At 38.5% G+C, this 15,720-nt stretch overlaps 1 protein-coding gene across 1 annotated transcript in view; it reads left to right on the top strand.

The window, feature by feature from the left end:
- Nucleotides 1-4,913, top strand: part of SYT10 (synaptotagmin 10) — a 35,199-nt gene extending 30,286 nt beyond the window's left edge. Inside the window, exons 4-7 of the mRNA XM_005421106.2 lie at nucleotides 1,199-1,319; nucleotides 1,655-1,826; nucleotides 3,321-3,450; nucleotides 4,527-4,913. Of these exons, the coding sequence (XP_005421163.1) occupies nucleotides 1,199-1,319; nucleotides 1,655-1,826; nucleotides 3,321-3,450; nucleotides 4,527-4,598 (495 nt within the window). The 3' untranslated portion in view covers nucleotides 4,599-4,913. The remainder of the gene's footprint in view (nucleotides 1-1,198; nucleotides 1,320-1,654; nucleotides 1,827-3,320; nucleotides 3,451-4,526) is intronic.
- The last annotated feature ends 10,807 nt before the right edge of the window (nucleotides 4,914-15,720 follow it).

Here is a 15,720-nt window from a genome sequence, read left to right as displayed (position 1 = left end):
TCATTATTTTAATATGTTTCATTTAAAAATATATTATGTTTGCCTTCTGATGCTAGAACAGCTGTACAGTAAATCCAGCAGCTCTCAAACAAATTTTTGCTCTCAGGGTAACTGTAGGTTAGACAGATAAAATACTGAAGCTGAGATGTTAAAAATAAGCTTTTTAGTATTAGCCCAAAAATAAAAGTCCTTTGAGATCACATGAGCGTGCTTGAGAGTGACTGCCTTACAGAGTGGCTTCCTTACATGCCCCTCACAAATTCATATCCTAAGTTCTTAATGTGCAATTTTTTGGAGGGTGGGGAGTTAGGTGTAGTTAAAATTTAGAACAGGAAAAATTTAGAACATAGCAAACATCTCAAAACTTAAACTTTTGCAGTGCTAGGATAATTGTATAACCGAGAAAAGGAAGAAATAAGAATTGGTAGAAACTCCCTTAGGTTACACACCTCAAGTATTGTAGCATCTAAACTGTATGGCAACATCTTATTTCATGAGTACTTAGCACATGGTCTCAATATAGAAACTGTTATTAAAATTTATATGGAACCTATCCATCCGTCTGAGTATATTATCCTCCAAAAAGTTGTTGTTGAGCCAGAAAGGCTGTAGGTGCTACTCCTTTACTTTGCTTTTCTTCTGAAACAGAACAACCTCTTAAAGCACGTTGAGAGCAGTAAAGAGAGCAACTTCTACAAGCATGTTCTTCTTTTTGAAGCACTTTGACAGGACCAGCTTTTTATTCACATACCTGTGCAGAAATTATTCTCCTACATAAATTCCAGTGTCTAAAGGGCATGTAAATGTGCATGATCTAAATATTCCATCAGATTTCTTTCTATTTGGGCTGATGGACTATGAGTTTTTTCAAGAGCAGAACTCAACATCCTACTTTCAGCACCTTTTCATTTGTGTGAATTCAACACAAAAATATCAGGAATCCAGAAAGTTTTGTCTCAGATTTTGTTTTAATTTCTCAGTTTAATAATTGAAGATCTTGTCTCCATACTGTTATTTTGTTGTTACTCCTCCTGTACTTTACAGAAATAATTTTTGAAAATTGCTTGTGGCTTTTTCAGAAGCATCTGAGGCTGTAAAAGAAGCCTCTCTTCATGTTAAAAAATATTGCAGTTTTGCATGATCTGAACTGAATTTGGGTAGCATGATCAGGTTTCTAATAATTGCTATTCTTTTTCAGGAAAGCATAGATCTGGGTGAGATCATGTTTTCCCTTTGTTATTTGCCTACTGCTGGGAGAATGACTTTGACAGTCATCAAATGTCGGAATCTCAAAGCAATGGATATAACTGGTGCATCAGGTGAATCTACTTCTTTTAAAAAGGCAGGGTCTGTTCAGGAAGGGGATGAGTAAGAGCTCCTTGGGTTTTGTGTGTCTAACATGGCTGTGGGATGGAAGTGGCAGAGAATGAGCACAGACCCTGTTTGGATGGACTGGCAGCCAGTGTGTCTGTTCAGCATGGCCATACCTTTCCTTTGCACTTACAGCATGGTGAAAGCAGTGTTTTCCAGGGTCACTCAAATCTTTGCAACCTTTTACCTTAGCAGTATAACATTCCTACCACAAATACTGTTCTTATGCTACCATTTGAATGGCTTTGAGTCCTAATGCATGAACTCATTATCTGTTACTCAGATCCGTACGTCAAAGTGTCGCTGATGTGCGAGGGACGGAGGCTGAAAAAGAGGAAAACAACCACAAAGAAGAACACACTGAATCCTGTTTATAATGAGGCCATCATCTTTGATATCCCTCCAGAGAATGTGGACCAGGTCAGCCTCTCCATTGCAGTGATGGATTATGACAGGTAAGCACAGTTCACTTTCTGACCAGAGACAGCTCCTGATCACTGCAAGCAACTGCTTTTGCCATGAGCTTACAAGCAGCTTCAGCATCCCAAAAGATAAAGCCTTGGGGCCTTTTCATGAAGAAATTTAAAGCTTCCACACCTTTTAAAGCACATGGCTTTTTATCTGTGTCATAAATGACTGAGATGATGAAGAAATATGGCTCAATTTTCTTTCAAGCCACTAGGCCTGACACACATTCCTGTTCATTTCTGGAGGCTGGACTATGTACAAACTTTATAAATCAGGTATGTCTTCTAGCTTAAAAAAGTCCCTCACACCTTTAATTTCTATTTAAATAACAGGTATTTGAAACTAAAGAAAATTACAATGACTCAAAAGGAATTAAATGCTAATTATGTCATTGAACTAAGTCGTTAATTATTTCTTCGATTGATTCAGTAAAATTACCTTTCAATGTGTAACCTTCAATATGTAACCTTTGGGTTCAGCACTCACTGATAACATGTCTTAGGCTAATTATCAATGGCTTCACTGAGAACTGACAGGAAAAGACTCTTGCTTAAAGCGACTCAAGGACTGCGGGTTGATCAAGACTGTGACTGACAGAATCCTGCCCAAGCCAAGTCTGCTTCATTCAAGAGCTATTAGTAATGAGCTCCTGAGATTGCAGGGCAAATAAACAGTGAAAGTCCATTTTAACATCACCCTTCAGATTGTTTTCCCTTGCCATCAGATTTCTGGTTGCTCTCCAAGCTCTGCCAGGAAGACTTTCTCACTCAGACGTGACAGAGGCACCGTGGTGCCATTAGCAGGGAAGGAGCAGAGCAGCTTGCACACTTCCAGTCCTCCTCAGCTCCTCCCTTCCCAGAACTTGCTAAGGGGAAATTGGAAAGCATTATTCTATGGTACATAGAGCCAAGGTACAGAAAATTACTTTCTGGTGTTCCTCAACCAGTTTGTGGCACTGTGAGGAGCACGAAGTACTAAGGTATAGCCTATCACAACTATGACTCTTACCTTTCACAATTTTGACTGAACTTCCAAAGATCACAACAGCTAGAGCTAAGAAATAGTTTATGAAATTATGTCTTAGAGCATTTGCAGCAGGAAATGTATTCCCCACCATTTTCCTTCACCTTCCTCTCACACAAAATTCAAGCATGTTTTCCTTCAGATAACTTTGTGCATTATGATCCTTTTCTGTCCTTGTGTCTTTTGGGTTGTAACCTTTTAATGGCAAGGATTATGTTTTCATTGCTATTTTTATAGCTACAAGAAGCACTCTGGTAGTGGCTGGAGGTTTTTGATGTTACCATTACAGAATTTAATATTACTATACTACCATTACAACTAATATCTGTAATAAATGACGTGAAAACTTTGGTCCTGTATTCTGTGCCACACTAAGCCAGTAAACAGGATTGTATATCAGATGTTATTAAAACTATTTTTTATTAAAAATAAATTCTTTCTCACTCTGCAATTCCCAGAGTAGGGCACAATGAGGTCATTGGAGTGTGCCGGACAGGAATTGATGCCGAAGGCCTTGGAAGAGATCACTGGAATGAAATGTTGGCTTACCCACGTAAACCAATAACTCACTGGCACCCACTAGTAGAGGTAAGAAGTAGCAAAATTTTCTCTTTGATATTGAATGGTTTTGCCCCTCACATTTATGGGCTTCTGAGAATCATGAAAATCAGTGCAGCATCTATAGAGCATGTAGAAGATCATTAGCACAGCCTAAATCTAGTTGTATGGGTTTATCTATCATTTAAAAGGGCCATTTCAACAGTTTTCATGATGCTCTGATGGCATTGTAAGATTACATTTAGGCATTTTAAATTCCCAGAGATAAAGAGCTTACAGCTACTTAGAAGAGATCATTTGCAAAAATTTCAAAAGCAATCATTTCCTATTCAAAAATCTTTAGCATAAGCTGCTGTTGCTAAAACATTAATCTGTAACTGGCCTGCAAATTAGGCTAAATTGTGGCAACATACCAGCAGCTCCCTCCAGAATTATTCAACAGATGCTTACTGGAAGCTTTTTCAAATGTAGGGGTGGTTATATCCACAAGTCCTTGGGCTTGGACTCCCTCTGCGATCTGCTGTGGCCACACATTGTTGGTGCTCTGTACACAAAAATCCTCACAGCTCTGGACTCAGAAAGACACATGTTGAAGACTTAGGAAGCATCAGGGGCACAGAGGCGCTGTTTAGCCCATCACAAAAGCAATCTGTAGAAAAATGATTTGCTGCCTGAAGCCATGTGATTTCCCCCAGTCTATAGCACATGGCTGCACAACATGTCCTGTGAGAGGTAGCAAAAGCATATCAAGGCTTCAGTAAACCACCAAGAAGAGCGTGGGGGCAAGGAAACTGAGTCAATGCAGCCCAGAAATGTCTTTTAGAGGGCTCTGTCTGGTCTATGTAAGTCAGGAGACAGAGGTGCTAGAGGTGTTGGTGAAATAAACCCATTCCTGAGTCAGAGGCATTTTTAGTAGGTCACTTTAGAAATTTTCTTTCCATTATTAGTTCTGCTGGAGAATTTGACGCCAGAGACTTTGATCCAGAGACTAGAAAGGGTCTGGATGTGATCTGGATTCTTTTTTGAGAGAGTCTCTCATTCTCTGAAATGAGTGAGATGCACAGCCAGATGTGATGATATTTATAAAAATAACACTTTTCTTGCAGCTACCTGGCCGAGCAACCAGTTTTGACAGCCAGGGATCCTGTTCCTCACCCAAACCACCACTTACGCCCTAGGAGCCAGAATGGATCCATCCTGCTCAGTGTCCAAAGCTCCCCCCTAGCTCACATCTACATCAACAGAAGGTTTGCATCCTGCAGATGAACTGTATCCATATTTTTTTATCAAAATGCATCTTTCCTATTCCAAGTCTAATATGACTGTTTATAATAATTTGTTAAAGTGTGAATGAAGTTGACTAGACTCAAATATAACCCTTCCTTGTGCAAATTCATTCACCTGTTTTATCTCTGCCATATATCCTGGGTCATATTCAAGCAGTGGTTTGATGGGGCCTCTATCTTTTCAGAGGCAAAGAAACCAGAAAAAAAGATTCCTTAAGTAATTCAAAACTACTGCGCCTTTTAACACCTAATTCTTTCGAATAAATAGTCATATGCGGCTCATGTAGTAAATTCCTTCTAAGTTGCACTAAATTCTCTATGACTTTGCAAGATAGCACTTCAAACTGAATGTTGCATGAAAAAAAAACAACTGTTGTCATGTTTTGAGTAGCTGGAAAATCAGTTCATTCCTTGGGCAGGGAAGAAGGGCTGATTTAAAGCCCACTGGAGGCAATGAGGCGGATCTACTGACTTCAATGGGTTTTATTCCAGCCCTTCTGAAATAGGTATGAGAACTGGATCTATGCAGTTATAACCTTCCAGCACTCATGATGACAGCTGCATCTCTACACAAGTCAAACTGCAGAGGAGAGAATGTTCAGACATAAAGGAATTGATTTAATGTGATTTATCTCTTCACAAAATTGACCAAATATTGCAGTTACCCACAACGCTTTTGTGATTCTTGATTTAATGTGACAGACTTAGATTTCTTTGAAGTTATTTTGACTGAGTGCACAGCACACATGGAATTTAGTTTCTGGTTGCTGGCTGAATGCCTCTAGACACATATTCTAAATATGAATTTGAGATGTGTTTTCTGTCAGTCTATGGAGAGACAAATCGAAATGTGACTATTTTACAAACAAGTAAACTCATTTATTAGAATACATAGTGACAGCAAATGCAAAAATCTATTTGCTGTAGTCAGATACTTTAAAAACTAGAAGAGAACTACATATTATTTCATGGATTTATCTCCAAACACTGCAGTTTACCTCAATCAGATAAATCAGATAGTTACTTTCTTTTTTCTTCTTTTTCTTTTCTTTCTGTGAAGAGTGTCACACAGACAGCATGATTGGGTCCGAGATTTTGAAAGCTGGACTGTAATTAGAAAAAGTTAGGAGGTGGCACTTTTTGTATCTTTGCAATATATATAAAGAAAACAGAGGAGACACTGTTTTCCAAAACAGCATTTTTACAGAAGTGTCATGCAGGAGAAAAACAACAAAGGAAGATTGATTTATGATCATGAAATAAATTTTGACAATTCATCTGGATATGAAGGGAAAAGGTCGTTTTGGCAAACTTCTGAAGAACCATTTGGAGTTTGTTTAGCCTGTCTGACACAAAACATGTTCCTGAAGATGCAGTCCCTCCATGCCACTGACTGATCTCTAAGACAGACAAAAATGCCTTTAAGTGTCTTAAACTGCTCCAGAAAAGCTAGCAGAGCTGGTCTTAACATTACAGGTGTATCGAAGTCAAAAAAGGAGGCACTTTTATACCTTGCGTCCTGTGCCTATGAACACAGCAAGCAAGCAAATAAATATAAAAATCAATCTCTCAGACAGCCTTTACAAATAAGGGGGAAAAAAGAAAATAAAAGAAGGAAAAAAGGGGAAAAAGCAAAGGCTCCAGCCCAAGTTTTTGAATCCCTGTTTCAGGTTGTTATTCATGGCTTCTAGGCAGAAATGGTTTCTCCCAGAGAGGATTGGTAATGCTGAACTCTGATCCTCCCTGCTTAAGATTGTATTTTCATCACCATAAATACAGGGCAGCCTTGCAGAATTTCATTCCTTCTTTTGCTCTGGATGAGTAATTTTTTTAATAGGAGAACAAACTCTCCTCTGTGAGGTTTGTTTCCTCTCCTATCATTGTTATCCTAACAAAATTCTGTGGCCTAGATAATTTTCAACGTGATTCTGCAAGGCTGATATAGAAACAGATATATATGTATATATATGTATGGAGATTGAAAAACTATTTTATGTATAGATTTATCTTAATATAAATTATATCAACAGTGGCCTTTGTGGCCTAGAGAATACTTTTTGTAATGTGGTACTGTAACAGTTAATTAAATATTCTTTGCACTTTTTTGCACCCAATATCCAAAAAGCGAACAAATTCACGATCAAATGTAGCATAAGTGTTCAGCAATGAGCAACTTCTTTTTACCTATTTTACTGTTCTCTGAGTATCCTGTGTGTTTCATCATAGGTAGTAAGGTATTTCAAGATTCATTTTCTTAAATTTTAATTGTTGTCAAATACCAAAGGCTCAGCTTGTGCCCCCTTGTTGTGTTATTTTTGGTATTGTTAATAACAATAGTGAATGACTTCTGTGTCTAAACCTGATTGATGGGTGCTCTGCATCTAGGAGAAATCAGGCTGCAAAATCATCTGGACATCTAGCTTCAAAAATGATCCCTTAAGTATTTATCTTTATTCCCTTAGCAGTGATTAATAGAACTAGTGAAAAAGATATTTTTTTTTCCTCCATTGTTTCCTTGGCCATCTCAAAAGATAGGATATGTATTTAGCATAACCCATCCCTTGGCTTTAGAGCCTGGTTCACAAGTTACTCCCAGTGACATCCCAAAAGCACCAAGGAAGAACTTAGCACAGTTTAAGTCAAGGAATATGTTGCTTGATGCTTATCTTTATTAAGGAATTCTAAATATTTGAATTTGGAAATTTGGAGAAGTTGCAAGTTTTCTGCTCCAATCCTTTTTTTTTTTATTATTTCCTGCTTATCCGTATTTCTCCCATATCTCATGCATTGCCTTAATTTGGGAAAAAACAAATGTGGCAAAAGGCTGGTTTAAAATATATTGTAGTACTTCTACAACAGTTGGAAAATCTTCCTTTCCTAAAGGCCTAAGTTATTTTGCTTGAAGCAGTTTACTGGGAACAGAACCAGTCCTTAAGAATTGTATTTGCATGGCCGGGCTTTATTTATACTCTCACACTGCACAGGTGAGCACAAGCTCACCAAGATTTAAATCATGTTCTGCACTCCATGACCTCAACTTTGGATCCCATCATTTTACAGTCCTGCTGACATGGCCCTTCCCCTCACCCACCCAGCATCAACCATCTCTTTCCTCACCATCTTTTGTCTATGCTGGTCTTGGGGATATGAATATAGGTCAGAGATAAAGTGGCCAACAACTTCCCCTGCAAAATTTCTTCTTCAATAAATGCAATTCTTTGGACTACTTATGCTTAAGTAACAAAATTATACATTTTTCTTAAAGAAACACCACCACTTCCAATATCTTTGAAGAAAATATTGAGCTACCAATAAATGTTTTCATTGGGTTGATTTTTTTCAAGGGAAAAAGCAGTTACCTAATTTCTTTCTGTGGATGCATTTTTGGAGCAATATGAAGAAAAAACTTTAGTTACAAGACTCATTTGATCCATCCTTTTCTCCTCTTTCTCAGCTTTTTAATTGGATTCAATGCAATCCCTTTAAAAAATTTTAACATGATGATGTACAACCTATACATGATAGTCTAGTTACAAGATTATTTTGCTATCTCTTTTTTATAAACTTTTGTATGTACTAACTTTTTATTATACTCCATTAATTTAACAGGCTTTATACACCTGAAATCATTTGCCTGTATTTTTTGAGTGAGCAAACATTCAAAAGAAGGGTATTTCAGAACTCAGTAATAGAGTTCTTCTTCTGCTGAAAATGTAACAGTTTTCAGAAATCCATTAACGTGCCTGCCAAATTTGAAAATCACCTTCTTTGAGCATGCAAAAACCTATGTTTGCACATACAAGTACTTGCACTTGCTGGATGTACAATCACTATTATTTAGCACTTCTGTTCCAACAGGACACTCACAGCTAATCAGAAATACATTTCAGTTCATGATAAACACTTGACAAATCTGTAGTGAGTGACAGTTCCTTGGCCTGAGAAGTTCAACATTATTTCTACAAATGAACAGTCTTGAAAATTTGGTAGCTGTTAAAATATGATGTATATATTAATCAGTGAGGTGACTTTTGGACAAAGCTCTTGTAATATGTGTTGGACCATCCAAAATATGGATAAAATATACCATATATATGAAAAATATTAATGCAGGTTTTGATGGGACATTTTCTCTCTCATTCACACCACAGCAGACACTCAGTTTAACTCAAGATTCACTTTCATTTAGCTTCTGAGTCTTGCCAGTCTCAACTGAGCTCTCTGAAAACAGCTAAATTATTGCATCGAGCAGACCCAGAGCTAGGAAAGATGAAGGAAAATGTGGCAGTAGACACAAAACTGTTCCATGCATCTGCAACAGCCCTGAAATTGAAACCTTCCTCCTGAAACTGATAATAATTCCACTAGTTTTACCACTTGTCCTTTCTTTCTCTGCTGTAAAACAGGACAAAAGAAGCACATTCCTGAAGAAGCATCAGCATTAAGCATAGGAGTTTATTGAGGTGCTGATCGCAGCCATTTGCCTTTTCCAAGGCAAATAATACCTTAACTTCTAAAAGTGTCTTCTGTTTACTCATCTAGATGGATAAATATCTCCTGCACAAGGCACTTTTCCTTAACCCTGGAAAATGGCAGGTTTTTAACAGCATGAAGGAAACCAGGAGCTGGAAATCTAAGAGAAAGTGAAGCTGCAGGTGGGATTTGAATTTCACAGGGCAATCTGGTCAGGAAAATGGAACTAACACCTTCAATCTTGTGCTGAGTGCTAAGGGATGCTTGATGATAGCAGGTGCTCAGGGCTGTGATTTGATGTTTTATCTGATAGCACCTCTACAATGTTGCTGTTGCTGGGAAACCTCTTTACAGGCTCAGAGAGGAGAATGCCTCTGCTATTGCCACGCGAATTTTTTTCCACCCAAGTGTGGACTGTGACTCTTGTGTTCCATGGGGCTCAGTCCCCTGGAAGGGCACAAAGCATGTTAAATTTGCAGAACAGGAAAAATCAATTTGGGTCTGTGCCATCATGAGGACTAGTCACTTTGTTGGTGTTCAAGACAAGAGTTTGTGCCTTGCTGATCCAAGGGAGGACATTTCTTTCAGCACTCTGTGGCTGAGCCTGGGTTGCTGAGCCATGTTGATGCTGTTGAAGATCCTGAATACCAACATTGTCAAAATATAACCAATACATATAAATCCAGCATAAATAAGTGGCCAGAACACCAAAGCTCCCTCCTGTGGAAAAGGAATGATGACTCCCTGAAAAATAAATCAAGGCAGTATGTTCTGGAAGTTGGATCTGCAGGAAGTCACAGAGCTGCTGTGATGAAAGTGGAGCTGCTCAGTAATAATTTATGAATACAATATGTTGAGTTGACTATTGGTCCTGAGCTAGGTGAGTTCAAAAAATCTACTTTAGGGAAAAACAGGCAGAAAATGTTTGACAGGAGAGTGTCTCTCAGGAGCAAATGAGTTGTATAAAATGTTAATGTCCATCTTGGTGGCCTGGGAGAATCTGCTGATGCCGTAGCCAGTCTGAAAAATGCATCTCATCTAAAATGGAGAAATCCCAAGCAGGCATAGGGAAAAAGGCACAGGAAAGATCAAGAGATCTGCTTCAGAGTGCACAAGATTTATGTCTGAGCAGGCTGGGGATGCAAGCTGGTACTGTAGTTCACAGAGAAAAAAGGCTTGGTTGCTCTCCCATGAATGGGTGGGAAAGCTTGAGCCAGAAAAAATATGCATACAGACTGTTATTTTCAATTCCATTTATTTGAAATATTCAAGTTTGCATATTTAAGATTAAATATTTAAATACCATTCTATTTTTAATGAAGTGGAGTACTCACAGACTCTCTAAAAGAAAAGCTGCACATCCATTCTGACTGCCTGCGTTGGCACAGTTAAGTCAGACACAGTGTCCCAAAGCCCAGCAAAAATTAAATTGTGAAATCCTGCCTCTGCCCTATAAAGGTGAAGTCAGGAAGCCTGACATATAAAAGGACTGAAGACAGACCAAGGAAAGGATGAGGGCAGGGCTATTTCATCACAACTTCAGGGTTCACAAAGCCATTGATTAGAAAAGAGTGCCAGAAACATGTTTTCATGGCAGCAACCTACCTTTTATACAATTTTCCTCTCTTTCAAAATGCAAGCATTTAAGTGTCTTTGAGAGATTGCTTTTAAACAGTTTGGGATATTTTCATACCTTATAAATTCAAGACCCTGAAGTAAAGTAAATCTATCCACGCATCCATCCATGAGGAAAATAAAGTAAAATTTAAACAAGAGAGGGGAATAAAAACTTTCTGTACAATAAATAAAGCTCTAGAACATGCTCAAAACTACTTTCCTATATAGAATAATGGTATAGATATAAGACCTAATACCTTGGGACCTCTTAGTTTAAAAAGAAAATATTTGTTTCTGATTGTAAAGCAATATTTTCCTGCAGGTATAGAATTCCTAGTTGCCTGGCCCTGTGTGATTTCAAATATCAGAAATGTTCCAACAAATATTCATCAACATCACAGATAGGAATTTTAGGCACTTAAGATTAGCACTGACAAAAAGGAACCTGGTTTTTTTTGGGACACTTTCTAGGTTGATTTCAGGAGAAATTGTAGGCTGTTGGATGTTTTTGTGAAGCAGATACATTTCCATAAAAGTAGTCTGCAAGAGGAGAGAGAAAAAGGGTCGAGTTGCTTTTTTTCAATATGCTATGAGTTGAGATTGATAACAGGATCAGAAGAGAAGAGGACTGAACAAGAAGATATTTAAAATTTTGTTATGACTTCTGAGCCATAACAGGAGACAAGAGAGGAGGGGAAAAGCCTATAGAGTATGAAGAGAGCCCTCTGGAAAATTAAACAAACAAACAAAACATGCAGAAAGCAAAAAACCTGTTAAAAGGCAAAGTGGAAAATATAAAAAGGGGTTGAAGAGTCTTTTTAACAGAGAAAAATATATGAGTAACAAATATTCCAAACAGAAAGGGATTTTTGACGTGATTCCCCCACTTCATATCTTGTACAGCCATCTGCAAGCTCACAAGGGTAGTGGGAGCCAATTCCAGAAGCTGAGTCTGTTCTTAAAATAAAAACAACCCTCTACCCCACAGATCTTGCTCTCAGAGGATTCACAGTGAAAAGAGCACTGGCAGCTGCTCATGGCACATCCTATCCCCCTGGTCTTTTTCTTGCAGGACAATTGAGGCAAAAAAAGGACGTTTCCCACATGTGCTCAGACACATGCCTCTCTGGATGCTGTAATGGCCTCCTATTTATTTGCACCTGACATAGGTTGGAAGCTCTCCAACAGGTGAAAAAGCATTTTTATATAATGCCACCCCTTCATATTATCAAAGCTCCTGACAAAGAGTGCTTGAATAACCAATGGGAAACAGCTCTGGAAGTGCTGCTGTTGCACACAAGGCGCCGGTTTTGTTCTCAAGTCAAGCCTCAACTAATACCACAGAATGGTGGACAAGTCATTGGGCTGCTGCAGGTGCTAATTCTCTGATGACTCAAAAATATGAAGCCATAATTATGGTGTATTTCTCCCTTAGTATCCCACAGGTCTTTGTGCATAAATAGGGTCCTGGAACTGAGGTTTCAGCCAAATTCTGTCTCCTCCTGTTCTTCCTATTCAGCAGAATAATGAATTCTTATTCCTTTGTCCCAGATTGTCACATAGTAGTGGGTGTACTGTGAATGTTTCACCCTGGGAGTGGCTGCCTCTTATTAAAAATCAGAGTGATCAACAGAGGACCATTACTTCCCTCACCATGGTTTTCTGAGGCTTAATTGTGTAATAATAGTTATGAGGGAAATGGCTGCATAGCTGAACAAGACAGAGAATTGCCAGCTGTAATTATTTTTGTCAAATGGGTATGTGTGGATGGGTGTGTCTTTCTTCTCCATGTAAATGGAGATTTGGCTACCACAGAAAATGAAAAAGGAGACTTTGGGGACTCTCCAAAGGGCACGTCACACTCTTACATCTATTCCTTTCAAGCCTCATGTATTATAAGTATTTAATGACCTTAATTATCCTTATAGCACAAGAACCTGATTAATTTATTTAAAGCTACAACCTTTTCAGTTCTTAGTCCACAAAGGTAACTTTGGGCTATGGAATCAGAGTGACTAATGAGAAAGTATAGCTTTATCTTAGCCAGCAGCCGAAATCTGCACAGCTGGACCTTTTCTGTATCCCTCTGGAAGGGAGCCTGGCACTATTGCACTTTAGCTACTTGCCAGTAGCAGACAAACAATTGTAGGTCACAGCCAGGTTGCAGAGAAGCTCTGAGGATTAACCCCTCAAATGCTGGATCTTATTCTGCCTGCCCTCCCACCACAGGGCAGTCTATGAAGTCAAAGAGCAGTTCTACCCAAAGAGAGCTTGATGATGAGCAATCTGTGCTGAGAAAAGAGATTTCATTCAAATTATATCAACATAGCTTTTAAACTTTTCTTTCCTTTTTTTTCCTGTACTGTTGTTAAAAATTGACTTTTTCTCAAGACAGAACATTCTAATTTAATCTCTAGCAGGGCAAAAAATGGTACTAAAGTACCAATCTACTCATGCACTGAAAATAATACTGATGCAAAAAAAAGAAGTAAAAAAGCCTTTCAGCAAAAAATATCTGTGGCAGCAAAATATAAAGATGCTGGAAAAAAGGCATTTTCCTTTATATGTAGCGTTTTCTGACTAGAATTAGAATATTCCGCCTCTATTCCGCCTTTTTTGGGCTATCTGAAGAAAAACACAAAATGATAAATGTATCTAATGTAGTTTTAATAGTTATTGGAATAATATAGCACAATAAAAGTGATTCAACTCAGCCTCTTAAGGTTAAGTATTAACAGTACACATCCATTTATATATTTTGGATCACTAAAAAAATCTATTTATCACCCTATTCCAAATATACAAGAATTCTAGCATGCTTTCAAAAGGAGCTTTCTTTTGAGCTAATCACTTGTTGCTTTATATGCTGATAGTTCTTGTATTGATTAAAACAAAAATATTTTCTTAATATCATGACAATAAACCATTAAATGGATCCAGCAAAGTCACTCTGTAGGCCTTTTTAATATGTAATTTCCTCTGAAAGCACTCTGTACTTGGCCAGCCCCACGCTGAAATCCAGCAGGACCACTGCTGTTGATTTCGGTGCACTCTGCATCAGGTTACACGAGAGGATGTGCCAAAGCATCCAAAGAAATGAGCCCAGTCTCAAGGCAAGCAGAATGATTTCTCTTGCATCCACCATGGATTTTTGTCACTTTCTGACAGCTCAGATGATATTAGAAGTCTTCAGCGCATCTCTGGGGTATGAGCTACTCTTGAAAATGCTGATTTTACTAATACTGGTAGGAAAGATGAGCCTCAGCTGCCTGACTTGGTAAATAAAAATGTCTGGTGTACGTAGTCAGACATGGAGGTGATGTGTTTTTACAGATTTTTCCTTTGTAATGGTGGCCTGCAGGTTTCCACAAAATGCCATTTTGTTCTGAAGCTCAGAGTGTGTGTGTATAGACTAAACCTTTGATATGGAATTTTTAGATAGTCCTGTTGCACATCAGATATAAAGCACTTCTTTTCAGTCTATATTTCTATGGAAAAAATATTGAAAAAAGTTTAATTTTGTTAAATAAATAGAAAACTATTTCTCATAGAAGGAAAAAGCCTAGATATATATTTAGTATGGTTCATTGTTTCTTTTTCTTCCAAGTGTAGGTCTAAATTCTTTCTATGCTTCTCTATTTAGGTTTCTGTAGGATATGTTGGACTTAAATGCACATGTCTAAGGATGGGATATGGGTTGTTTTATATCCTGGAAATTGGCAAGCTGGCACCCTGACTTGGAGAGGCTCTTCTGACTTGTGCTTTCTCCACTTTCTGGGGGAGATCACGAGGGTGCTTGTTCAGAAAACCATGTGAAATATTGTGCTAACAATATTAACCTGTTAACCTCAGCTCCCTCCATGGCAGTACAGCCCTGCTGGCCGGGATGGGAGCGGGCAAAGCCAGAAGGCATCTCCTCCTCACCCTGCTCTGCCCAGCACCCACCACCCCGGGCAGCAGGACTGCAGCTCGGCTCCTCTGAACCATCCAGGTGCTCCTCCAGCCACCAACCACAAGGGGAGTCCCAAAAAGCTTCTCCTTCCTTTCCGTGAGCTTGTAGTCCATGCTGCATTTGAGCTGATTGGCTTCAGTGGGCTCCTCGTGAGCACTGAACCGGGGGGAGGAGAACAGAACTCAGCCACATCTCTGCTTCAGCACAGAACATCCTCTTTTCCTGGAATATGCTTGTTTGTGGGGAAGGCATTCTCCAGAGTGTATGCTTCAAAAGGTAGGAAGTTAAAATGGAGTTCCTGGCCACAGGAAATATTGACAGCTAAAAAAACCCCACTTAGTACTTAAACACTTAATATCTTGATATCTTCAATGAAAGCACCCAACACAATGTCTGTCAGGATTTGCTGTGACAGTGAGGGCTCTGGATTAGGCCCTAACTGGCCCAAACTCTAACTCCCTACCTTATAAAATAATCTTTATGAATAGATCAGAAATGTTGCCAAGTCTATGTAGCTTACAAAGAACTGCAGAGTTCTTCTAAGATTTTGTCTCTTCTTGCTATGTGGTGTCGGCTGACCAAGATCTAATATTAAATACCTGACTGTTTTAGTACCCTTTATTCAGTGTTCATGATGTGACTTTTTAAATGAAGTCTGTGATTTGATACCTAGACATTGTTCAAGTCAGTATCCTTGGCTTCTGCGTTATAGAGACAAGAAAACAAAACTTTTTGAACTTGTGTTACTGGCTTTTTGTATGCGCTAAATGGCCATTTGTGAAACTTGACAATATAAATTGTACTACTGATAGTAAATGGGTTTTTTTGCACTAGCCTTTGAGAGCTGTAACACATTTCAGTATTTTTACAATGTATTCTCTAGAAAGTGTGAATCTATTTGTCAGTTCTGAAAAAAATATGTAACAATGAAACCTCAAAAATGTTATGAAGTGTACAGTTTGTGATAATTTT

The sequence above is a fragment of the Geospiza fortis genome, unplaced genomic scaffold (genome assembly GCF_000277835.1).
Source record: "Geospiza fortis unplaced genomic scaffold, GeoFor_1.0 scaffold10, whole genome shotgun sequence".
NCBI lineage: Eukaryota > Metazoa > Chordata > Aves > Passeriformes > Thraupidae > Geospiza > Geospiza fortis.
The sequence above is the reverse complement of the archived record's forward strand: the minus strand, read 5'-3'. Positions and strand labels throughout refer to the sequence as shown.